The sequence below is a fragment of the Passer montanus genome, unplaced genomic scaffold (assembly GCF_014805655.1).
Source record: "Passer montanus isolate IOZ18808 unplaced genomic scaffold, ASM1480565v1 scaffold73, whole genome shotgun sequence".
NCBI lineage: Eukaryota > Metazoa > Chordata > Aves > Passeriformes > Passeridae > Passer > Passer montanus.
In genome coordinates this window covers 2603608-2629423 of record NW_024372481.1, presented here as the reverse complement: position 1 = coordinate 2629423, position 25816 = coordinate 2603608, and the positions used below count along the sequence as shown (strand labels likewise).

Here is a 25816-nt window from a genome sequence, read left to right as displayed (position 1 = left end):
GTTTGGCCCCATCAGTCCCGCCTGGCTCTGCTGTTCGGTGTCACTCCAGGCCGCTCTTCAGCTGCTAAACGCGGCGGGCAGCTGAGGAGGCCTGAAAGGAGCGCGGCCGGTCCTGCCTGAATCTCCCTGAGGGGAGCGGGCCCATCCCACCGCCGGGTTCCTGCTTGAATCTCCCTGAGCGGAGCGGGCCCGTCCCACCGCCGGGTTCCTGCTTGAATCGCCCTGAGCGGAGCGGGCCCGTCCACCGCGGGGTTCCTGCCTGAATCTCCGTGAGGGGAGCAGGGAGCGGGTGCGGGGCTCCCTCCTGAATCTCCCTGAGGGGAGCGGGGTCCCGCCGCGGGGTTCCTGCCTGAATCTCCCTGAGGGGAGCGGGGTCCCGCCGCCGGGTTCCTGCCTGAATCTCCCTGAGGGGAGCGGGGTCCCGCCGCGGGGTTCCTGCCTGAATCTCCCTGAGGGGAGCGGGCCCGTCCACCGGGGGTTCCTGCCTGAATCTCCCTGAGGGGAGCAGGGAGCGGGTGCGGGGCTCCCTCCTGAATCTCCCTGAGGGGAGCGGGTGCGGGGCTCCCTCCTGAATCTCCCTGAGGGGAGCGGGGCCACTCCGCATTGCCACTGCCGGCCCCCGGCGCTCCCGGCCGCAGTCACAGAAACACAGGATAGGTCGGGTAGGAAGGGACTTTTTGGGGCATCTGGTCCAGCCTCCCTGCCCAGACACTCATGAGAACACACGGTACAGGATTGTGTCCTGACCGTTCTGGAATATTCCCCGTGAGGGAGACTCCACATCCTCTCGGGACAATCTGTTCCAGTGCTCGGGCACTCGCGCAGTGAAGGAATTCTGCCTCGTGTTCGGGTGGAACTCGCTGTGCATCAGTTTCTTTCTTCCCGTTGCCTGTTTTCCCTGGCTCGGCGGCACGAGCAGAGCCCGGTCCTTCCCCTGACGGTTGCCCCAGACAGGGACACACCGCCAGTCCTGCACTACAGCTCCCGGCAGTCCCCGCGCCGTGACTCGGCCGGGGCGCCGCGGCGCGGGCCGGGATGGAGTGAGGGGCGAGCGGCGGACAGAGCGCGGCCCTGCGGCCCCCGCCGTGTCTCGCTCCGCCCCGGGTCTATGCGGCCCCCCGGAGACCATGGGATCCAGGATCAAGTGAGTGCCCTCCGCCGCTCTCCAGCCCCGCTCCAGGCCCTCGGGAGAGCGAGAAGGGGACTGACTTCCCCGCCCTCCCTCCGCTCCGTGTGAGGCCGCGCGGGCGGGACCCCGGCCGAGCCCGCGGGCCTCGGGCTGGGCGAGGAGAGGGAGAAGGAACGGGAGAGAGCGCTCCCTGCCCCGCCGGCCGGAGGGACGGGCAGGACGGGCCGTCCGAGCCCAACTCCGGGCGGGACCCCGGCGGAACCCTCCGGCCCTGCCCCAGGAGAGGGGCCAGAGCCCACCCTGCCTCACACCGCTGCCCCTCCCGCTCTCCGGGCCGGGCGGCGAGGGCAGAGCAGTGTTATCGGTGCAGGCCTGAGGGAGGGCGGGGGTGCTGTGTTGGGAACATCTCCATTGCCAGCACTGCCGACGCCTGTTCGGGGGTGTGGAGGGGTCGAGGGAGTGCCAATTTCTTTGCCCAGGGTAGAGTGTGCTGACGGAAGGACAACAGTCTGGTTAGGAGATAGCCAAAGTGCATCAGCAGAGGGTTTGGGGGAAGGAGAGGAGTGATTCAAGTGAGTGATGTGCTGGGCCTGCACATCCATGCCTTCAGTGTTAGGGGTTTTTTTTTTTCATTTTCATAAAACTGGTGGTTGATTTATTGATAAGCCTTGTTGGTATGTTTCGTATAGTCACTTTAAAAGTCTCAGTTTGTTCATGTGCCATTCCAGGAAAATTCAGTTCCTTGGACACATGTAGAGGTGTAATAAAGCTACTGCCAAGCAGGGAGTGCTGACATCTCTGTGTGAAAGGGTTATAGAATGGAGAGACTCACGTAGATCCTGTTTTATTCAGCAGATGCTGTTGAGCGCTTGTTTTTCCTTCTTGAACACAGTGTTCTTCAGGATCACATTGGTCTTTAACTTTTCACTTGTTTTGTTTAACATGAATACAAGACTGGAGGGGACATAGTTTGTGTGATGACACGTCTCATGTTCCCAAGCCCATAGGCTGGATGGATGAAAACGTGTCTTTTCAGCCGGCTGTTTTAGGAAAATGTAAGCGGATAATGAGTGTTTGCAATGGTAGCACTGTGACAATTGGTTGGTCCCAGAAAGGAATGAACCTTTCTTCCTTCCTTAAGCATACTGTGGGCATGAGTTTTGCACCTTTTTGGAGTATGTGTTCTCAGCTGTTGCTGCAGAGAAGTGAAAGCCTGAGAAACTGGTTAAACACTTACAGTCAAATACAGGTAGAATTGAAAACTATGTATTTTGGCAGCAGAGCAGGCTGCGTCTCTGACTTGCACCTTCAGACCCTGCAGCAGTCACTCTTGCTTGGATCACTTCAAGATAATGATCCAAAATGATTTCTTACGATGATCTTATCTTAAGTCTACTAAGAGGTTGATGCTTACTTTAAATGCAGCTTGTTGTTGAGTCCACAGGCTGTGTTTGCCATCTTTGGGTTTATGGTTGCTGACTGTACTTGAGTAGACTAAATGAGAATGTCATCAAGCAGGTGAGATGCTCCAACTAGAAACTTGTGTCAGGGAGATGTAGCTGTTAGAAATACTTAGTGCAGCCAGCGGAGTTAAAGGACTTTTTCTGTGCTAAGTCTTTCAGTGTGAACTTGTCTTTCAAGACTGCAGATAAAACCTCCATCTTTCCCAATCACCAGAGTAGCAGAGGTAATAAACCCAGGTAAACATTGCTTTTCGTTCTTCTTGGACTTTGTGAGAAAGCATTTTGTCCACTGAGTGATTAAGCAACTTTGCCTTGAGCAACACTTAATAAACTGCTTTTTTCCACTTTGGACAGAACACTATTACCAAGTAGTGTAAGGACAAAATTTCAAAACAGTCTTAAAATATATAGAGTGAGAGAGCCTGTCTGACTTTCTGAGCTGGAAGTTTAATCCAGCAAAGACTTTAATGTTGGTAAGTAACTTCCTTATTGGGACAGGTTGGAAGTGTGAATGGAGAACTGTTTGTTAACTGGGTAGGGTGAGGCACATCTCCTTTAGGGGTGTCACCAGTATGTGCTGGAGCCCCAGTAAACATCCAGCAGAGATCCCTTGCTTCTTGCAGTAGATTGATAACTGAGGGATATTAAACTGCTTGGCACAGGATCCCTTGCATGCATTGTGATAGACTCTGCATGAAACCTGGGCATATCTGTCAGTTACATTTCTGATGGATGAATAATAATGAGTCATTTGAGTGAAAGATTGCTTAGAGAAAAGTATCACTAGCTGCATCAGACTGAAGTGAAAGAAATCAAAGAATTGCCAGCAGTTCTGTAAGCTTTTGGCTTCTGTATAGCTGCAGGCAAAAAACAAAGCCAAATTGAGTGTTGGGTTACAGTGCTGGGTTAATCCTCTGTCGGGCAGTCTCAGGGAATGTGCCAGGCACTCTGTGCCAGCCAGGTGAGGTGGCATAGGAGCCTTGTTAACCTGCTGCTGTCACTGCTCCCGAGCCTTGGTACTCCACGTGACAAGACAGAAAGGATTTCTTATTTATTTCTCTTAGCTAATGTGTCAATCTCAATGCTCAGCAGAGTGGCACTGCACTGTAAAAGCAGTTGGCATGTCCCTTTCCAGAGGTGGTTCTGTTTCACTGGTGACACAATAGGTGCCAAGTGCACATCGGGGAAAACTTTCAGAGATTTAACAGAATGTTTGTTATATACTAAGATGAAATATTATCTACCTAGGGAATGCCAGGCACAAAAGTTAAATATATGGGAATTAATCAAGGCTTTGGTTATAGTTTCTGAATTGAATTAGTGATTACAGGTTTCTGCTAATAATTGACTTTCTGCAAGAGTTGAGCAACTAAATCTTGTTACAGGACAACTAATTATCAGGCAATGTCAGACTCCTTTCTTATGCCTCAGTTCTTCAGCAGAATGATACTTTCTGTCATAAGTGCTATTGCATTTTCCTGTGTGTACCAAAAATGCTCCTGACAGAACTGAAATAGGCTGTAGATATGTAAAGTATGTACTTCCAGCCATCCACCTTCGGAGAAGGGCTTAATTTAATTTTATTCTGAATAAATCTTTACAGTTTGGTAAAAAACTACATTTTTGATCATAAAATGTGCATAAATATCTTATTTGAAATATCTTATTTCAGTGTAAAATTGAATTTCATATTGATTGCTTTGAAATGGATGTTATTTCTAGATCAGAGATTTGAAGCAATTCATACAACTAGCATTTATCACAGAAGTATTATTATCTCATACAGCTCCTTCCTAAGTTAGTGTTTACAAAGAAGTACTGCATTTCCTTCTGAAATAACCTAGTTCTCAAATAAGTGAGGTACTATGTCTTTTTGTACCTCTGTGTCCTGTGTATTTTTTTTAATTGCATCTTATTGTTCAGTTGGTAAGTGACCATGGGTCCATAAGTGATTTTTGGGAGGGAGGAAAACTTGGTGTGTGTTCAAGGCTCTTGTGCTGTGAGGAATGCTGGGGCTGGGGTTTCTGTGCAATTCTCAGGTGACATTGGACTACAGAATACACATTTCTGATCATGTTTTTGCTGTATTTGCAAACTGTATGAAGTCTCATGGTGACTTGTTTCCTTAATGCCTCTGAAAAGTTATAAAATATCCACAATCCAACAATGACTTCATTCTCATACTGAGGTGTTGGTTGTTGAATGCAGCCTTTAATACTGAGTTTCTCACTTGGGAAGGCTGCTTTAATTTCACTGTTCATGGAAATAAATGGGCGTTTGTCATGGAAAATTAAAATACAAAATGTGATGTCTTTTTGTCGGAAAGTTTTGGAATATAGTCTGTGCTCCTGCCAGCTGTGTTGCCCGCTGCTTTCACTTAAGAATTTGAACTTGGGTTCTAACATAATACTAAAAAGGTGTTTGTTGTTTTAACCATTAGCTGTAAAAATCTAAAGTTTATAAACTTTTAATTAAGGAAACAGAGTGCTAAAAATAAAGACACAAACAAGGAGGGTATGATAAGGCTGCCCAGCGATGTGTATAGAAGGAAAAGTACATTTCTGGTGCTCTGTGGCTGTGGTTCCATCCTCAGCCCGTGGTGTGGCTGTAGGAGTGGAGCTAAACCCCAGGATCTGCAGGTTGTGTGCTGCAGCCTGAGTAGCGCTGGGAGAATTGTGCAAGTTTGCTTTTATATTGCACAATAACAGCTGACTTTGGATTTCTCATAACTTATGAGTGTAGTTTTCTGAAAAAACAGCTACTTAAGACAAATCAGTTGGGAACTGGTGGCAAATTAAATTACCATTAATTGAGTTGTGAACCATTGTTGCTCCTGAGAGGTGCTCTGTAAAACTGAGGAGTGTGATCCCGGGCTACTGAAAGCAGTGGTGGCTTTTCTGTCAGTTTAAATAGGTGTGGAGTTTGGCTTAGAGCCACTTGAGTTAGGCTAAGTGGGCCTGTGGCATGGCTAGAAATGTTTTCCTTAATCCTTTTGGTGTTAAAGCAGGATTAAAAATAATAGAAATTCTCCAAAGAGTTAAGCTGAACTTCTTGACATGCTTATATATTTGGTTTGAAATGTTGGGTAAGATGAGTTTAATTTTTAAATTATCATTCAGTTAGGAATTCTAGCATATATATTTATGGGTTTTGTCATTATTTTCGTCCTTAGCTGTAAGGAAGTTGCAAAATTCACAAGTATGTTATACCACAGCAATTTTCTAATGTTAGCTTGCATTAACACATAGGAGACAATATTATCACTATGCAAGCAGCTGTAAATTTGGAACAGTAATTATGCAATTTTCATTCTTGATTTTAACCAGAAAGGCTAAGAATAAAGTGTCATATGTTCAGACCTGCAAAATCCTTATTTCAGGATTACAGTCTTTTTAATCTCATAAAAAATATCTGGAGTAGCTAAAATTGTTAGTCAGGAATTAAGTCAAAATATTCTTTCATATATAATTACCTGCTGCCTTTGCATACTCACTACAAGATGTAATTCCAGAGCGTCACTTAGAGAGTTAAATTAGTAAGAACTGAAAATGTGCACTAAATTGTTTGTTTGTTTTGTAGTAATATCATTAACTTTGTACTTTTACTACTGGTATATTTATAACTCTTGAGCAAAGTAAATCTCTTTCCTCAAGCATAATTTACATCTTCTGGCTCAATTAGGTATGGTTTTTGACTGTCACACTTATTTCCATGCATCTGGCAAATTTCTGGAGTTAAGACTCCGGAGTCTCGTGAGACCAAACCTCGTGCATTTGTAATATTCTCCAGCATGGCCTTTTTTTGGCAAAGAGGTAGAAATATTTTGACAGGTATTAAAAAGGCTGTCTTCATCCTAAATACAGCCTCTTAAGTTTTTCAGTAGTGTGTGCAGAAAGTGATTTTGCCTGCTCTTGACTGCACCTACTTTTTTTTCCCCCACAACTTTTCCTGGGCAAATAGATGTCATGAAGTTGAACTCAGGAGTCACAGTAATGAAAATGTGCATCTGGGTGCTGTTTGTTAGTGTTGGACAATGTGACTATTGGTGAAAAGTTCCCAATACTTTTTTTTCCTGAAAAAATCCCTGTATTTAGCACATTACAGAGGTCTGATGAGAAATCCTTCAAGGCTGTAAAGCAAGAACTGGAGATTCTCTAGTTGTTCTTGTACTGTGTGCATGCTGAGAACCTTTCTGACTGCCTCATTGCAAGTGCACTTCAACCAAATTCTGTGTATTAAATACCTTCCTTTTGTTTCAGACAAAATCCAGAAACTACCTTTGAGGTGTATGCAGAGGTGACCCACTCAGGAGTCAGCTGCATGGGGAAAGGTACTGTTTTGCACTGTTTCTACCTATTTATTGGCTAAAACTATTCTTGAGAACCATACGTTGTGAGATAATGAAACATATTTAACATTATGCTGTTTTAGCTTTTAAAAATATCTTAATTACTGGTTCTATGGAATCTTTTACAGTTAGGACTAAGAAATGTATGTATCTGTACCTGATTGTGGACAATTTTCAGGTTTCTTTGACTGTTTTGTCTCTCTTTGTCTTCTAAAATATAAGTAACTCTTTTATTGATTAGGTTGAAAAAGTGCTTTTTCAGATTGGTATTTGCTGCTCATGTAAAAAGGGGTAGTTTTAAACCAAAAAAATACTCTTAAAACATTTTGTTTGGAATTTGTTCTTACTTCCTCTTTCTTACTTGTCTACAGAAGTATTTTTATCTGCTCCCAGAATTGTTGCTTTGATCAAATGACTTTATCTGGAAATTAGTCATGGATGCAGCTTATGATTTTGTTAACTGTTTTGACCATTTTTATCAAGTCATAATTACACAAGTATTTTTCTGTAGTATTATTTTTGATACATATTTTGATACATGTTTATGGTAGAGAAGTCCCATAACTGCTGAAACCAACATGTAAGTACATTTGGGAATTTTTGATTGCACTTTTATCTCACCTGAGGAACTTGATCAAATAAGCAGAAAAGCAAAGGTTGAAATTCATAATGCCAAAATTTAGTTCAAGGTACTGTTATGAGAGTTCAGTCTCTAGAATGATACAAAAAGGAAGTTCATCAAAATTAAATAATTACGATTAGTCAGCATGTACTGAAGTAGTATTTCTTTTGTCTTTTATTAAACAATCGTGTGTGTTGTAGACACAGTGTTTTCTGTTTTATTGCCTGGAAAGCCACTTGCCTCCTCCTATATCTGTATTTGTTACAGTCTGTGAAAGTCAAATAGCTGCAGCTCCTTCCTTGCCTGCCAAGGCCTCCATAGGAGTTGTAGCTGGAATACAGTTTTGGCTTGTCCTACTGCTCTGTGCCATCACAACTATTTGATGTAACTGCAGGAGCCCTTTTAATAACTGGTCTTTGTTTCTGCACATCTGACCTGGATTCTAGTGCCAGAAAATCTGAACAAATTTGACCATAAACATTACATTGTACAGTACTAGTGTCTGGGTATAATCTTCTCTTTGAAGTTTGTTTGCATCCCCCTGGAGGGATTAATTCCCTGCTGTGGGAAGGTGGGTTAAAAAGCACGGAAACTACTTTACAGGTTTTTAATTGGAGAATTTAGTATACATTTTGTTCTATAAACCAACTGATTCTGTGGGAGTTTCACTTAGTTGTGTTTTTAGGTTTGTTGTATGCACTTGTAGGTGCAAAATCTTCAGAAATTCATTTCAGGGAGTAAAAAAAGAATTTTAAAAATTGTTTTTACTGGTCACATATTTTGAAGTTACTCTCTCTGAAGAATCTTTTTAAGAGATTTTCCCCAACCAATTCTTTTATACTTAAGAGGTGTTCTTTATTCTCAGAAGCCTTAGATTTGTGTATACCCGAGTATTTTGTCCTTCTGTTCTGAATGAAGGTTGTCTTGTTCTCTGCAGTGTCACCTGTATACTGTATCCTGGGCAAATCACCATCCAGAACTACACACCTAGAAACCTCCATGTAGTCTGTGTCCACTTTTTGGCTCTCTGTTCCATGCCAAAACCCTAAGAATATAGATTAACTTTTTTTTTGCAGTTGGGAAATGTATGTTAAATGGCAAGGAGCAGCTACTGTTGAGAAAAGTAAAATGCATAAAAGTTGTGTAAGAAACATATTGTCAGGCAGGTTTAAAACTATTTCTCCCCGTTTAATTGGTCCAAAATTAACTAAGGCAGCTGTTTTTGAAGTTTGTGTCGAGTATAATAGGTATAATAGTGCTATTGATACTTGAATGCTCTTAATTCTGGTACCAGTCTTCTGACTTGGTCTTGAGGAGAAAGAATTGCTCCAAAGCTGTAACTGTCCTCGTGTGGGGGATGATCTGGCTGTGGGATGGTAAAACTTGCCTCCATTTTGTTATTGGAAAATTGGTGTGGCTGTCATGCCTTGACCCCAGCTGGCAGCTCAGCCCCACGCAGCCGTGCTGGGATGGGAGAGCAAATTGGAAAGGTGAGAAAGTAGCAAAGGATGTTTCCATGTGACTGTGAAGTATCAACTGAAATTTTAAGCTTTAATGTATTTTAAAGTTCACAGTCAACTGCCGAAGGGAAAAATCTGTTCTGGATTCCACAAAAGACACCAATAAACCACACCAAGTTCAATGGAGGGCTGCAGAGGTGGTGAGTGACCTGAAGCACTTCAGTGTGAGGAGACGAGAGTGCTGGGCTGCTCCAGCCTGGAGGAGGCTCCAGGAGCTGAGCAGCAGCCTTCCATACCCCAGGAGTTCATCGGGATGAGCTGTCCAGGCTCGCCAGGTGATGCGTGGCAGGAGGACAAGGTGCAGTGATGGCTGGATAAGAGACATTCTAAGTGAATGTGGGGAACCTGTTCACCACGAGGAGTCAAGTGTTAGACCAGGCTGCTCAAGAGATCTTGTACATCTCCATCCTTGGAGGTTTTCAAGACTGAACTGCTTTAAAACCATGAAGAACCTGGTCTGACCTCACACCTGGCCTGTGTTTGAGCAGGAGATTGGACTAGAGACCTCCCAGGGTCCCTTCCTGCCTCAGTTATCCTATGATCCTAAGATTTGATTCATAGAATTTATAGATTTACTTCTGGCAGGGCTTTAGCTTTCCTGAACTGATGCCTGGCTGGTCAAGCAGTTCCTCTGCATTCCTTCCACGCCATGTTTCCCTGCTTCCACCCTCTGGAAGCTGCCTGTTTGTGCTTAGTTTGTCCAGGAGCTCCTTGTTCATCCCTGGAGACCTCCTCTCCCCTGGTTTCCTCTTTGTAGGGGTGCTTTGCTCCGGAGCCTGGAGCCTCCTCAGCAAAAGTGAGAAGCTGCAAACTAGAACAGAGCTTGTGTTTTCACAGTGACGGTACATGGAACTTATCTAGTGAGAAATCTGTGTTGTGTGTGTCAGGTAGAAGTATGTCAAGCATAGCAACTTTGCAATTATAATGCTTCTCACCAGCTCCCACACATTTACTTTCAGAAAAAGAGGGGAAAATAGCCATGGTTTTATTGTAAAAATGAAATATTTTAGGGAAATATTGGGTCAAAATAAAACTGGTAAGTTGTGTGTCTCTGGTGCATGATCTGCTCTCATGCATTGGAATTGTTCCATGATGTGGATAATTAAAAGCTTTTTATGAAATACTGCTATTTTACTGGATTTCTTTTCCTATTTTTAATCTATGTGTAAAGGAAGGAAAAAAGCATTGTATGAGATTGTGATTTTTGGATTTGTTGTGGCATTTCATAATACTGAAACTTCACAGAAGCTGAGGTAGTAAATTACAAAGAACTTTTATTGTTTCCTTTGCAGAAGATAACTGGTTAAGCTCACTTAAGCACTCCTAGATATCCAGTTCTGTGCTATTGACACATTGTAGAGAAGTGCATTGCAACTATTTCCTATGTTTTTAATCTCAGCCAGAAGATTGTTTTGTGAGGGTTTTTTGAGATGCAGAAGTAGAAAGGATCTCCTAGCAAATTTAGTTTAAATACCTTTATAAAGAAAGTGAAAGCTTACTACATGTGAAATTTGTCTTTTAACTTTCAAAGCACTTTATGATCTTAAAACTGCTGCAGATCATTCATCAAAAATAGGATGTGACAAATTTAAGGCTGTTGCTGGACTTCAGCCAAAGATTCTCTCTTGTTAGAAAGGGCTGTGAGGAGAATTGTCGTCTGACTGTCAAACTGTTCATATAGCAAAAGAGAATTTGTTAGTCTAAAGTAACCGATCAAAATAGTCTCTGAAGTAAGAGCATTTGAAAGTAAATGCTCACAAGAGTAAAACACCCCCTACACCCCTGTCTGGAAGGACGTACCATGCTTTTGTGTGGGGTTTTTGTGTTCTTGCCAAAGCAGACATTATAAAAGTATGTCAAATCTGTAGCTTTACCGTGTAGTGTGCCAAAAGGCCTTTCTCTCCAAGGACCTCATCTTTCATCTTTTTGTGAGTGTAGCATAAATTCTTGCTGTGTGTTCAAGGAAAAAGCTGAAATGGTTTAGTACAGCTAAAGGATTTCTTTCTGAGTGTTTTTTAAAACCACGCTAAGTTAGAAGCCTAAACGCGACCGCATGGACAAAGTGTAAGTATGTTAGAGTTTAACAAATGCTCACTGGATTAGGAAAGGAAATGTAGTTTATGCTACTTCTTTTATGACAGAATTTAAAAGGTCTTGCTGTAAGACTCTCCATGTGCTTCTTTCTTTTCTCGAAAACATACCGCTAAGTTGAAAAGGGAGATGAATCTTAGAAGGAAACTATTAACTCTGAGGTAGTTTATCATTGTTTGAGTGAAAGGATGAAATTTGCATTTGAATTGGCTCCTAGAGTAGCATGTACTACTAATCTTGTTCCTACTAGAAGCTTGTGAGTAGTTTAAGTACTTCCTTCTTTACTTTTCATGTTCTAGCCTTGGGTTGTAATAGCTCTTTCCCTCCCTCCCCCCCTCCCCAGTAGATCACAAATGTATAACTTAAACTAATCGAAGTCCTTAACTCTGCTGGGAGAAGTCACGATGTACTTGGGCCTTCAAATTATTCTACAGTTGTCACTGTGGTTTCTGTGGTAGGATTTCACAGGTAGAGAGAACCAGCAGCTTTCTGTCGCTGTCAGCCACACTGCTGCTCCCTACCATTATCTTTTGTCATAGATGATAATGTTACATAGCAGAGCAGTGCCTCCTAAACTGATGAAGGATTTTCTTGAACATAAGCAAAGTTACTGGACTAGGGTTAAGAGTTGGTCATTCAAATGGGTGTAAACCTTATCCATGCACCTCTCAGAGCAGCCTTTATTTTTTAAAAGATGAAAGCATTTAATGGGTTCCAATATGCCCATTCTGTATTGAGAAATAAATAAAATGTTGAAGGTTTAGGAATATCAAAGGAAGTGCAGAATGCAGGTCTTTTTGCATTAGATAAGGCTTTGTGTTGAAGGGGCTGGAGTTGCCATATCACGAGTTTTCCTATCCCATCTTTACAGTGTTGTGTTCCTACACCAAACTTCCTAAAGCAGGACTGGAAAAGTAACCAAAGCTAAGTAGGTAGGTGGGATTTGGGAATTGTAATTCTCCTAAGCTGCTGCTTTGTTTTTCTGTTTCCATTTGATTGCTTTGCTTCTAAGTACAAACAAGGTGGAAGATTGTAACAAAGAGCTTGCTGGGACTGCAGTGTCAGGGTAAGTCAATAGCACAGTTTGAGCTGTTTTCTGTGAGGACAGTTTTCAGTTTGGTTTTTACAGTATAAATGAAATACAGAACTCAATTTGAAGAGAAACTCACCTTACAAAAAATACTAGAATCTGTCATTTTGCAAGTCATCATACATTTTATCTAACACATTTTTAGGTGTATTCTTATCTGATAGTACTAGGTTTAATAAACCCCCAAACCAGTAATATCAAATCTAACTGAGTGTTTCTCTGTTACTGTGAGCTTTTTTTTGGGAAGAGAGCTCTTTGGCCTTTTTGCTTCATGCTTTAACTACTTCTGTCTACAGTCTTTCCTATTTCACAAGTATTTACTAATCTGCAGTATATTGCTATGCTGGCACTGTTTAACTAGACAGAAAAATTCAGCACAGAAAGTCTCACTCACAAGACTTTAAACTCTTTTGTTGATTTATATTTTTTTAAAGGAGCTTGACATCTTCATCAAGTTCACAGTGGGCCTGCTTTGTTTGCTTTCTCTTGAATGCTTGATAAGATTTTTCTTCTATTGTTTTGTGCAGCAAGGACAGAACTTGCCATGGCTGAGGTGGTTTTTTTGTAAATCCACAATATGGTCATTGTCTGCTGCTGAATAATTGTGACTGCTTTTTGTACAACCAGAACTAAGGCTTTGGCTGTGAACAGATTCCTTCTTAGCGTGAAAAGAGACTAATCCATGTAAATACAGCCCCAAAATAAAGCTTTACAGAAAAAGGGAAAGGCTGCTAAGCAGGAGGGCAGAGGTCAGCAATTTAACCTTTAACCTAACAAATAAGAAGCATGAAAGTTCCCGAATTGGTTTACAAAGGCAAGCTCCTGTGATCTGTCAGTTTTTCTTTTCATGATAGAGTTGGGTGAGAAAACTGACTGACAGCTAGTGCCTTTTTAACTGCAGGTTGGAATTAACTGCTAAACTGAAACTTTCTTAGGGAGGGTTTTTCTAGTGATTCTAACAAATTATTTTCATTCACTAGCAATACTTTTCCTTGAATTTATAGATGAATTTGAGTGGTTGTTCCTTTTAAAGAATTCTTGAGATACTCGATTTTGACACCCAGTATTACTGAAACATTTAAGATTTGAGCATTTGAAGCGTTTAAGAATTTGGTGAAGCACTTGTTGCAATTCACTCTCTCTTACTGGGGAGCTTTAAGAGCAGGGCTGCCATGCCAGTAACTGCAGAGGGATTGTACTTTGAACAGAGTCCAAACGTTGATGTTAAAGGGGTGTGTGTGTGTGACTTTATTTAAGGGAGTACTTTAAACTTTAGTTCAGTCTCAGCCATAAACATTTCCAAGGGGGTTTGTTTTTTGGTTGCTCTCAATCACAACAGGTAATCTTGTTAATGAGTGTTAACTTCTGCTCAAAGCTTCGTGCATCTGTAGTTAACCTGGATACAGACATTGCTGGAAAGGACTTTCAATTCGAGTGTCATTCAGGTGAAAAAGAAACAAAGTAGTAATGACTTTAAAGGAGACCCCTGTAGATTTCAGAACAGGGACTCTGGGTGGTTCCTTTCCCTGAAGTTAGCTCGCTCCCCTAAGTCCATCCCCAGGTGGATGATGCTTCCTGTGGATGTTTTCAGTGGAAATACTGGAATTTAGAAGTTGTGTCTGTCTTTGGTCTGTTGTTGTGTAGGTTGGTAGCTGTGGCAGAGCACTGGAGTGCTTTAGAGCCCTTAGCAGAGCACTGCTTCAAGAGCAGCACTCAGGCAAAGCAACTTTGGGGCCGTGGAAGATGAACTAGATCTATTTGTATTGCTGGTTCTTTTTGTTACGGGGAGTTCCTTGCAAGAAGAGAATGCAAACTGGAATTCAAAAAGAGGCCTGTCGGAGTGCCCAAGGCATGGGCTGCCTGCCTTTGGTGTGGTATTTTTTGTCATGAACAAAAAGTGACATTGTTTGGTTTTCCTGTGGTTTTTTGTTGGTTTTGTGTTGTTTTTTTCTGTTCGTTTGCCGTTTGGGTGTTAGATTTTTTTATAAATTGAAATGGAGTTTAAAAGAGGTGATTTGAGGTTAGATTACTATCAAGTAAGTGTAAAATTAATGCAAGACTATTGTTTTATTTCAGCAGTTGTCAAAACCCAAGGTCAAATCTAAACAAATCCTAAACTCCACCTTCTGTGCTACCACAGACAATTGCATTTTGGTCCTTCTTGGGCTAGCAAGATTTGGTCTTTTTTTAAGATGGAAACACCTTTTTATATGCTTTTTAATATAACTTGTTTCATGGATGGGTGAAATAGAAACCAAGGAAGTTTGGCTTCCATATTGAGGATGATAACCTTGGATAGAGGGATAGAAAGAGGCAACTGATACTGATCATATCTTGTCTGGAATTGGTTATAGTCTGAAGAGTTGTTCCTGAACCTGGAATTTTCCTGACTGGAATATCTACCATTAGAATTTGTGCTGGGATTTCAGGTAGTGGTGAAGGGAATTAGACTCACAACTCCCATTGCATTCTACAGGTGTTAACTCAGTCCTGTATTTGGTTCCTTTGAAGAGTCATTTGCTGTGAAACTACATCGTAGTTCAGAATATAAATAGTGGTGGCATGACCTCTTCATGAAGTGATTCTTACATTGTTGCACCCCTTAAGTAAATGACTCTAATTTCTATCTATAAGATACTTCAGAGGTCCTGGAGATCTTCTGTTCCAGAGGTTCTAAAACCAGATTGTCACTCTGTGGAGAAACACCTATCAAAAATACTTAATGCAGACTCAAGCCAAGTGTGAAAATGTGAAGACAGAATGGCTGATGGAGCACCACAGTCTGGCAGAGGCAGAGGCAGCTTGCTGGTGTTTCCTGTTGGTAGGCTGTCTATTTGTGATGATCCATCATCTTCTTTTGTAGACAGTAGTGGTAAAAATTGTTTTTAGTTTGTGTTTGGGAAAATTCACTTGTAAATGATTTGCTAGAAATATCTTCCATTACAGTATATCACAGTGCATCAATATTGTGTAATTAAAGGTACCTCTTTATGGTATTTTCTGCTGGAAAGAATTAGCATGTTAAAAGAGAAGTGTGCAGCTTTGTGTGTACCTTGGCAGTGTTCATGAACAAGAATAGATGTAGTGAGGAAATAGAATTATTTAACTTGTTCAGTATTTAATTCCTTAATGAACCATAGAGGTAAAGAGCAGTAAAATCTCACAATTTGCCATCTCTCTTGCACGGATGGCAAAAGTGTGTTTTGTTGCACTTAGAAATAGCAAATGTGGCATCCAGTAATACAGTAATTACAGCTTATCATTTTGATGTATTTCTGGATTGCTTTGCTCTACCCCGGCCATGGGATTCTGTCCTTCACTAAATCATCTTGAAACAATTCTGTATCTAGACCAAATCCTTAGAATACTGTGGGTATCAATCACATGGACAATTAAAATTAAGTATTGACATGTTTTTAAAATAGTCATACATCTCAATTTTGTTTATCTCAAAGTTTTAAAAACCTAATGACCTCATTGCAGCTCGACTATAATTACCATGTTTAAACTTCTATGCATTTTTTAGTTTAAACAGCCTTTGTGTTTTTTTAAACCAAAAGAAAATTAATGAGAAGAGACAAAGAGACATCAAAGAGGTTTTCCCTCTGATTGCAGTGTTAGAAGTTTTGCCTGAAAATAGGTTACATTTCTTCTGTTTTCAGCTGAATCCTCATTAACTTTACATTTTAATGATGTCCAGAGCAAATTATACGATTATGGTAGATGCCTTAAAGGGAAGCTTAAAGGACACCTTTTTAATGTTTGTTTCTTTACTGGTGGCAGTATTTGCACCAGTATTATAAACAGCATTAGACTGCTGAAAGTAATTCCAAAATATATCAAAAATATATTCCATTTTTGCCATATATGTAGTATAAGTGTCTTAATTTAATATTTAACACAAATGGAGCATGTTATGGGGAGACCTTTATCTTTGTAGAAGGAAAATGTAAATCAGATCCTTTGAAAGAGTTTACAAATTACTTGTGCATCTTCTATTCAGTTTTATTTATAATGATCAAGTAAAATGGAGACAGATGATTTAACAAAGTCTCAGAATTGTTTTGTTTTCTTGAACCTTCCATGGAGACAATGGTTGAAATGTTAATAAAATGCTAGTTTGTATTTTTACAATGACAAAAAGCATTATTGGGGGAACTTGGTGGAATTTCAATTTATTCTATTTAGAGAAACTCTAATAAAGGCAGTTCTGTGTTCTAATGTACTTCTCCTACTAAAAATTAAGATTGCATAATTAACTTTCTAGATGAAGAATTGTGTTATATCAAATGCAGCAACAAAAGAATTTCAATTTATTCTATTTAGAGAAACTCTAATAAAGGCAGTTCTGTGTTCTAATGTACTTCTCCTACTAAAAATTAAGATTGCATAATTAACTTTCTAGATGAAGAATTGCAGCAACAAAGCCTTGTATTCAGTGCACCTTAAACAAGGTTACCTGGAACTGGCAGTAGTGGAATGGAGTTTGGACAGTTCAGAATTAAATACATCATTTCTGACTGTAGCTCAATGAGAAGTTAGAGCAAAAGATCTTGTGGAAAGTAGGGTCTTCTGTTTCCCTGTCCTGACACTTGGTGTCTGTGCTTTATGAACAGAACCTTTGATTTTGTTGTGCTGCACTTAAATCAGTACATTTTTGGGAGCTGGGGTTATGACAAGGGGATGGGAAGAAGCAGAAGTGTGCTGAAGTACAGGTAGGACTCAAACTCCAGTTGACACAGTGAAATGTTTCCATTTGTTTGAATTCTTCATCACTGATTGCAGACTACTGTGTCCTGATGGAAGCATTTGAAATGCACATCATTGATAATCATTGAATAAAGCAGGAGCTGTTAGACAAAAAAGAAAACTAAGCTTAGCCTTTCCATCTCAGTATGATCTTACGTCTTCTATTTCATGTTAATTTTCTGTAGAAACTTTTCAGACATCTAAATTGTCATGATTGGGGGTTATGACAGACCCCAAGTGCACATCCTGCTTGGTGGACTTCATGTGATATTGTGTTAGAAAATGGATTTGAGTCTTTCAAAGGTTTGGCTCTCTGCAAGTGTGAAACCAGCTGTTGAAAGCCATGGTTTAAGTTCCTAGTTAATCTTAAGTCTCTTAGCTTTGATGCCTGCTAATGTAACTTTAGTTTGAAGATGGTGTTGCTAAAGGAAATGAAGGTGGAGTGCAATTTCCTGCTTTTTCTCATCTTTATTTTATAATTATCGGAGAATTGACAATCTTTAGTTGAAATGCAGAATAAAAATACTGATTAGTAACCTCAGGAAGATACAAGTTACAAACTTGTAGCTGACAGAAAGATGTGCATGTTATTTTTATTTCCTTGGCAAGAAGGATTTTGTATAGAATCATATTAGCACTGAAAACATGGAATGTTCTTCCTGGTAACTTGTGCTCCAAGTATTTGCAGCGTGGCTGTTTCCAGCCGGTTATGTGTTAATGATAGTGCAAGGCTGAAGCATTCCAATCATTCATATGCCTGTCCTCCCTTTCTCATAAGGGTTTCTTTGCTCAGGGTTTTTGCCTTATTCCTTTTGCTTTGTTGTGGTCAATTCAGTCAGTATAATAGCAGAGACACTGGCTTTTTTTTCCCCTTTTTTTTCTTTAATAAAGAGTTATGTTAGAGATATACTATAACAGAGATAAGAGCTATTTATGTCCTAAGCTATTGATTTTTAATTAATGTTGCCTGGGCTCATACATGTTGGCAGAATTGCTAACAGCTTGTGGCATTTTTTAATTCACATCTTCTTTTTTGGTATTTTGACAGTGTCATTCATATCTCATGAAAAAGTACCTCGTCAGGTTAAATGTGTTAAAACACCGAGCAAAAAAAAAGGAGAGAATGGAACATAGGGCTGCCTAGAAACCTTGATCCATTGCCAAAGTATTTAAACAATTTAGTGTTTTGGTTTTCTAGCTCCAAGCTGCTTCTCAAATCCCTTGCTAATTAATCCAGTTAATTCTTTGTAGACTAACTGTATGCAGGGCTTTTTCTTGGGCCTCTATCACTGAGAACCCTGTTTTGTTTGAAGCAAATCTAAGCTCAGTTATAAAGGTTGTAGTAACAACGTGAGTACTTGCAGATGTAAATACAGTGTTTTGAGCCTTTTTAAAAGGAGTTGTGTTTGTGTGGGTAACTTCTAATTTAATCTTTCATGTTTAAAAATTAAACATATATACTTGTATAAAAAGATGGAGAGAACTTCATCATTCATTTGGTCACTTAAGAAAAGGCTGTGGAGCCTCTGTGGAACAGTTATGGCATGGAGCATTGATGTTGTGGTACTAGAGTTAGTGATTTATGTTTATTTTTCAATGAGTAAATCATAGTAAGTATCATTACTTTCTGTTCTCAAAAAAGCATGTTTGGGTGTAGCGCTAATAAGAGTTTAGCAGAAAGGAGAGTTTTTAGAAATTACCTGTTGGTGCTTGAAGTTCTTCTGATGAGAGTACAACAGCAGTATGGATTCAGAGTGGGGAGCAGAGAGAATCCCAGTTAGACATGGAATGAAATAACGAGAACAGAATAGGTACTGCTCAAGGTGTGCTGGTGTGTGCTAAGAGCTGCACAGCTCTTGAGCTTCCTCTCGTTTGTCAGGTTTGTGAGAGCTGTTTCCCCCAGCATCCCACTCCCAGAGTCGATGGCCAGCTGCACTTCAGCACAGCCCGGATCATCAGCCTGTGGAGTTTGTACAAGTGGATTCAAGTTACAGTTTTAGATTACCTTTGGAATTGGTAGTGAAGGAAAAAGATTGTTTTCAGCAAATCTGCTGCTAAGGATTACCAGATTGAAACGAATCTGCAGAGCTTTGAAAAGGGCTGGAAGTTTAGTTGGGAGTTTGTGCATTCTTAAAGATAGGCAAGGGAAAGAGAAAGGAAATAATGAAACTGCTGGGTTTATATACACCTGATTTCCAGGGCTGTGATGTGATTATGAAATGTTCCTGCTCAGAGCTGGACTACTCTGCTCTCTCAGGAGCATTTTGGTAGCTGGATGTATGCTCTCATACATCTTGGAAGTATCAAGTGTCTGAAAACATTTTTTGCGGTTAAAAATCCTTTTGATACCCTTGCCTTTTCTACAGTAGCAGAAATGTTTTAAATTTTTTTAGCAAGATGATAGATTTCCTGTCTAGCTGCACTGAATTTCAGCAAACTCCTCTTTATCTAAACCAAATTTTTTTCAAGCTGACAGCACTGCTTTAAATGCGCTAAACTTACTTTCACAGAGACGTTCCTTTTGTTTCAGCACTGCACACAGCATAGTGAGCTTTGCTAATGGCAGCTGAAAGCACTGCAGCCATGAACTAGGTCAGTCCTGTAAGTGTCGATATATCCGTGGCTCTGCTGTGCTGCCTGATGCTGTCCAGTTAATGAACTTTCCTCCAAAAGAGAGAAGTCATTCTGAGCAGCTGAACACGAAGTGATTTTGTTTTCCTTTCATCTCACGGTCATTAGCTCCATGAGATGTATTTTTCCATGTTAGGACCTCCTTCCCCTCACCCCCACTAAGTTTTGAATGGTGTTCAAGAAGTTCAACTTCTGTCATCAACATTTCTGACTCCACGGAAATGTTTTGCTGGGGTGCATGTTGTATGCTTTTCCTGTTCTTACAAACTTTCCTCCCATTTAATACTTTGGTTGAAGGCTTTCATGGGACCTCAGTGTGCTGCAGCCCTAGGTGAGCCTTACTGTGACCAATGTCTGTTTTTTTGTTTTTTTAAACTGGATTCCAGCTTACCTGTTCTTACAGATTTTTCCTGTTTCACCTTGAAAGAATGGGCAGCACTAATAAGAGTGGTAAGTTGAGATGAGCATGTTGCATGGCTCAAGCTGAAACAAAAAGGTGAGCCTGAGTGCTGGTATCCCAATAAAATAATTAGTGCTCTCTCTTATGTATGATCTTTTGATATATGAACTTGGAACACCTCGAAGCTCAGGAATGCATTGGTGACTGTGGAAACCCTTGGTCAGTTCTGTTTCTTAGCCCAGGTTTCTGGGGTTATCAGTGCAGTGAGGGTGAAGCTCTAAGTGTGTCTGCTCTAGAAAAGCTGCAAGCAGAGCACCACTGTGAAATCAGCTCCCCAGAAATGCTCGTGAGCTTTGGCTGTCCTTGTTGGTAAGGACATGGGTGGATCAGATTTATGGGATGGCAGACAAGCTGTATCCTACTGCACATGCCCAAAAGCATTTGTGGGGACACCTCCACTGCAGGGACCAGTGGAATGGAGAGCGAGGTTTTCAGGGTTGCATCTTTGGTGGAGTTCTTTGTTTTGTTTCAGTGCCTTATGGATCACTAAAGCATCCTGACCTAAGCAGAGGTGCACTAACAGAAGCCATCCAGCCCCAGCTGCTGGTGCAGCTCTGCTCTCTCTGGGCTGAGCAGTTGCTGTGCTGGAGGTTCCCCTCGGAGGCAGTTTGTGCGGTTGGTAACAGGGCAGAGCTGGGAGCAGGGCAGCCCCTCTGCAGAAACACACGGGCACTTGGAGCCCGGAACAGTTGGACACTGTCAATGTTGGGAGTATGAATATTGGGAGTGGGGTCAGAGCTGGAATTAGAAAGTTCCATAGCTTGAGGCTTAGAAATCAGTATTCACTGTTGCGTGGGTAACAAAGAAGGTTCCTCTCTGTAGTTCAGGCAATTATCCAGTTGCCCAAGAGAAGGGTTGTTGTTTTTCCTTCCTTAGTACAACACTTCAAGAACTTATGTTTGGCTACAACACTTCTGTTCCATGTCCTGTTTCAGTCAGTTCAGATTAAACCTGATGTGTGGCAATCCATACTGCAATGAATGTATTTCTGCAGTGCTTTATGTATTTCTCTGACAATATGTCTATCTGAAGTTATTGCGGTAGGTGAAGTTTGGAAAGAAATTTTGAAATAGTCAAACAATTGTAAACTGTTCTCTAAGACATAGAAAATGTAGATTACTACCAAATTTAAATGGTCAAACTATCACTAAAGCTAAACTCAAAAATGACAAAAATAAAACAGCTTGGAAAATGTATATAAAACTCAAAGTATTTTCTCGTGGTGAAAAACTTGGCAGTGTGTTGGAAAATACTGTTTGTTTTCATTAGCAATTCCTTTAGGTTTTGTAATGCAGCTGATTGATTGTCATGGCCACATTGTGGTTTTGCACAAGTTCCTTTTAATACACTATTGCTAAAAAGCAATATGAAATTGAAATGTTAATTCTGGTTTTCTTCAGAGCAACAACCAAGTTAAAAGTTATTTGGTTGACACAGGAAAGTAGAAAATGTATCATTACATAAAAAGTTCTTGTAAAATTAATTGAATAAGGATTTTTTTAAAATGAAGGTGCTTAGTATGCTAATTAATACAGTTGGGTATTAATTCAGTTGGCTATTTGCTCTAATTTTATCAAATATAACTTTTATTTTTGCTGCTTAGAGCAGTTGTTTGGGTGCATGTGCTTGGCCCTTCAGCAGAGTGCCAGCAGATAGGCATTCAGAGGCCATCTGAAATACATGTCCTGCAAATATTAAAGAGGTGACTGTTTCTTGTAAAGCTGTCAAAGCTCTGCTTGCTTTGGTCTTGCCCTGAGAATTTGCATTCTGAGAATCTAAGTTAGCAGATTTAGACAATTACTCCTTATGTCTGGTATTGTTAAACTCTAGATGATGCACTAATTTGGATTAATTAATTAATCAGGATTAATTTTTGCTGCATGTTAGCTAGATGTGATAAAGGTCTTTTTAGTTTTCTTTCTTTATTGCTTCTGAGACTTTTAGAAAAATCTTAGCTTGTAAATCCTGCTCTGCATGGTATTGGCACTTCCAGACTGTCACATTTAAATCAGAGCCTGAAATATTAGTTAAGTGATTCTTTCATATCCCCAGGACAAGGAGGGCTTGCCAGCTGCTGTGGAAGTGGGGACACTGTCACCAGGCAACTCCGCTGTCTGGAATATAAATACAAAGAGGCAGGAGAGAAACAAATTCAGTATTCATGGCCTGAGCACTTAAAACACATCTCTATTAAATTTATAGAGTGTCAAAAAGGTTATGAGAAAAAATACTCTGATCAAACACAAATAAATTAAAAAATTATTAAATCCCCAAAAAAGCCTGCTTAAAGTAGGTGTTCCCATTCAACTTCTGCATTTAAACTCTTTTGTATAATTATTACAGGCAGCCTGTAAAATGTTTCAAAACACTTCGTATTTCATTTTGTAAGCCAGGCTTTGTGGATTTCTTGACCATTGGAGTACAATTTTACCTAATTATATTTTTTGCAAGTTTTAGCAGCTGTATAATTTGCTGACTAAAATTACAGAGGGAAAAATAATTTAAAATATAATCCATTCAACATTTGCAGTTTGCAGGACTCCTGGAGTTCGGCTTCGATTTGCAGGAATACTACATTTCTGGGTTGGCTGAAGAACAGATGGTTCTCAAGAGAAATATCCCCTTAAGTGCACAGTAAAGCAAACTCAAAAGATTCATCAACCGTGCTTTAATGTGGGCTCGAGGTATCACCAAAGTCATTAACCAGTGCAGAGAAAAGATCTGAGGACCTCAAATGAAGATGGGAGAAACATGTAACAAACAGAACTGGAAATAAGTACTTCTTTTGGCTTCTGGTTTTGATCTCTGTTGTTTTAGTTTTAGCTCTGTACTGTGCATCCCCTTCTTACAGTTCTAGCTTTAGTTCTGTCAGTATCAGCAGTTTAAAATTTAATCTGGACTGAAAGCTTCCTGCTCTTCTTTGTAAAGAAATAATTCTGAGTTTGCTGGTCACTGAAAACTTCTTATGCTTTGCAATGTCTCCCTACTCTTAGCAGTTTAGAATGGTAGCAACAGACATTAATCTGTACCCTTATAAAACTGGGTTTTGTAAAACCAGTATCTTGTATGGGTGAAAGAAAAGAACTTAAGGATTTAATAGAGAGAGATTTCCCCAATTCTATTTCATATTTTGAACACACTGCTTGCACCACAACTGTTTCCCAACTTCCATTAAAAGAATGAGCAAAGCTTTGATTAAACCTGTCCCCATTCCATGTGCGAGCCCAAGGGAGTCAGTAACAGCAGTAAGGTGGAACATGAGAGGGTCTGACTAAATGCTGTGCACGTGGCAAGCGGGCAGGTCAGCAGCTTGGCATGGCACCGAGTAATTGGTGAGGATCTCAAACCTGCTGTGAGGGATCTCAAACCTGGTGTGAGGGATCACAGACCTGGTGTGAGGGGATCACAAACCTGGTGTGAGGGGATCAGAAACCTGGTGTGAGGGGATCTCAAACCTGGTGTGCACTTCACATGTACAGACATAACTCTGAAAACCTGTGTCACTTGTTGTGTTGTTAGAGTTGTTACCTCTACATCTCCTCATTCTGGAGAGCTGTATATTGCCTTAAGTAAAAATGTGCAAGGTAATCTGTAACTTAACCTGCTTTTTTTTGGAAGGATTTTTTTAAAAGCACATATAAGATGTTTCTGAACACTGCCAGGAAAGTTTTGTTCCTCACTACCCCTCTGGCTCTTGATGTGTTAATAATATAAAAACAATTATGGAAATCATTGTGATTTGCTTAATTTGTTCTGGTTTTCTCCCTTCCTTCCTGTTTCCTATGATGTATATTTTATACTGCCTTTGCTCTCTGTCTTTCTGCTTTCGTATCACTTTAGTGAAGTCTGAACAGCATTTTGTGTCTGAGTTACAAACCTTATATTATGTTTCTAGATTAAACTGTTGTGAAAAGCATTTTCGTTCATGTTACCAGCGAGGTATTTGGCACTTGCAGGGTAGACTTCCAAGTGTTCTGTTAAAGAGAGAGAGGCAAAGTTGGGGTCTGTTTTTTGTGACAGGACAGCAGCTGATGCACCAGTCCTGGCTGGTTCTCTCCCTGCAGGGCCGTGCCCACCAGCACAGGCCTGCCCTGCATCCTGGGGTGGGATGTTTGATTGCACTGTGATCTGCTGGGTGAAGAGGCAGGTTACAAACTCTCGTGGGTTGTGTGTTTGAGTGTGGAACCTGCTGCGGGTGCTTGCTGTGCTCGGTGACACCTTGGGGTGACATCAGTCTCCCACACCGTGGTGCTGGCAGTGGCCTTGTGTGATGGGCTGTAAGGCTTGCTTGTAGAATCTTCTTTTCATCTTGGTTGTTTTCTGACTTGCACACTTTTAGAATAAAGGGCACTTTAAAAAGAAAGGATTGAAGGCTTAAAGCTGCATGTTAAATAAAAATGGAAATTTTTATTCCGTATGTATTTCATGCCAGAACTTGTTCTGAGGTTTCATGTCTGTTTTCTGGTGTGTGTGTAGGTTTTTTCTCTCCCACATTTTCTCCTCCCATCCCCGCCTTTTCCCCTCCTCCCCTGCTTCCCACTCTGTGAGATGGTATCTGCAGGCTGAGCTGCAGCAGGTTAGGGGCAAGCAGGAGTGTTCGGCTGTGCTGAGTGCAGGACCCCAAGGAGTTTGCCGAGGTTTGGAAAGAAGTTTGCATTGCTTTTTAGTTGTGCTGCATAAGGATGAGAATGTGTAGTGGGTATTGAAATTAAAAGTTACTCTGAATGGAATTCCAGTTCATTCTAGAGGGATTGCATCTATAAGGACCTTAAAGAAGTGAATGAGGTAAATAATTAGTTAGGAGAAAAAATGAAGTAAGTTTCACTATATTTTTCAGTTTGGGATTGAAATTAATTATTTGTAGCCAGTATGAATGAAACTGGCTGACTTTTATCAGAAAAAACAAGTTTTTCTTTATATTGGGTTTGCATAGTTTACTCTGGGAAGTATTTTTTGGTAATTTTTTGAAAACTTCCGTGGTCTTATAATTTCCATACAATTCAAATACAGACCAGTTTGAGCTGTGCTGTTTGTAGAAGTAATTAAGCATGTGTCTTTAAAAGCAATACTCACTTTATGACGTAAGAAAAGTTGTGAGTAAAAGAGCAGCATAGTTACACTAATATGCCATTGTAGCATGTTCCCATCCTGTCATCTGGAAAATTAAATCAGGTTCCAGCATGGATTAACATCCAGACTTGTGTGGAGGGGAAGGTACTGTCTTAAATGCCATGAAATTGAACAATGGGATTATACAGTTCACAGCTAATTTCAATATTCTGCTGTACTTGGCTTTTTGTTAAACAAGATCCTGTATGGGGAGGCAGGCATAGCTTTTACAACTTGGAAACATGACGATGTTTAATGAAATACTAACAATAATAGCTGGAATATGTTTGAGTAGTGAATGCAGTGCTCTACATGCACGGATGTGACATGGAGTCTGCACTTCCAGAGGGAAAATCTGGATGTGTTATCCATGAGAGCTGCACTCAGCCAGTGCAGTGTGTGCTCTGTGTTACCCTTTGTGAGCCTGTACATGCTGCAGTGCAGAAAAGCCTTGCTCTCTGTCCCCAAGAACCAGTGCTGCCTTTGCTCACCCCTTTCCAAAATAACCCCACGTTGTTCCTCTGGGAGGTGATTCAGTCGCTTCCCTCAGAAGCATCTCTTAAAATAGTTGTAAGGGAAGCTGCTGCAGAAATAGCCCCAGAAC

The 25816-nt window shown here is 40.7% G+C and overlaps 1 protein-coding gene across 6 annotated transcripts in view; it reads left to right on the top strand.

Annotated features, from left to right (window-relative positions):
* Positions 1-815: 815 nt before the first annotated feature.
* Positions 816-25816, top strand: part of DENND1A (DENN domain containing 1A) — a 152164-nt gene continuing 127163 nt past the window's right edge. For 3 of the 6 annotated variants that reach the window (XM_039730577.1, XM_039730579.1, XM_039730576.1), the window contains exons 1-2: positions 828-1144; positions 6852-6922. In XM_039730577.1, the coding sequence (XP_039586511.1) occupies positions 1128-1144; positions 6852-6922 (88 nt within the window). In that variant the 5' untranslated portion in view covers positions 828-1127. Of the gene's footprint in view, positions 1145-6851; positions 6923-25816 lie in introns of all 6 variants that reach the window. The other 3 variants (XM_039730580.1, XM_039730578.1, XM_039730581.1) reach the window with 2 other exon arrangements.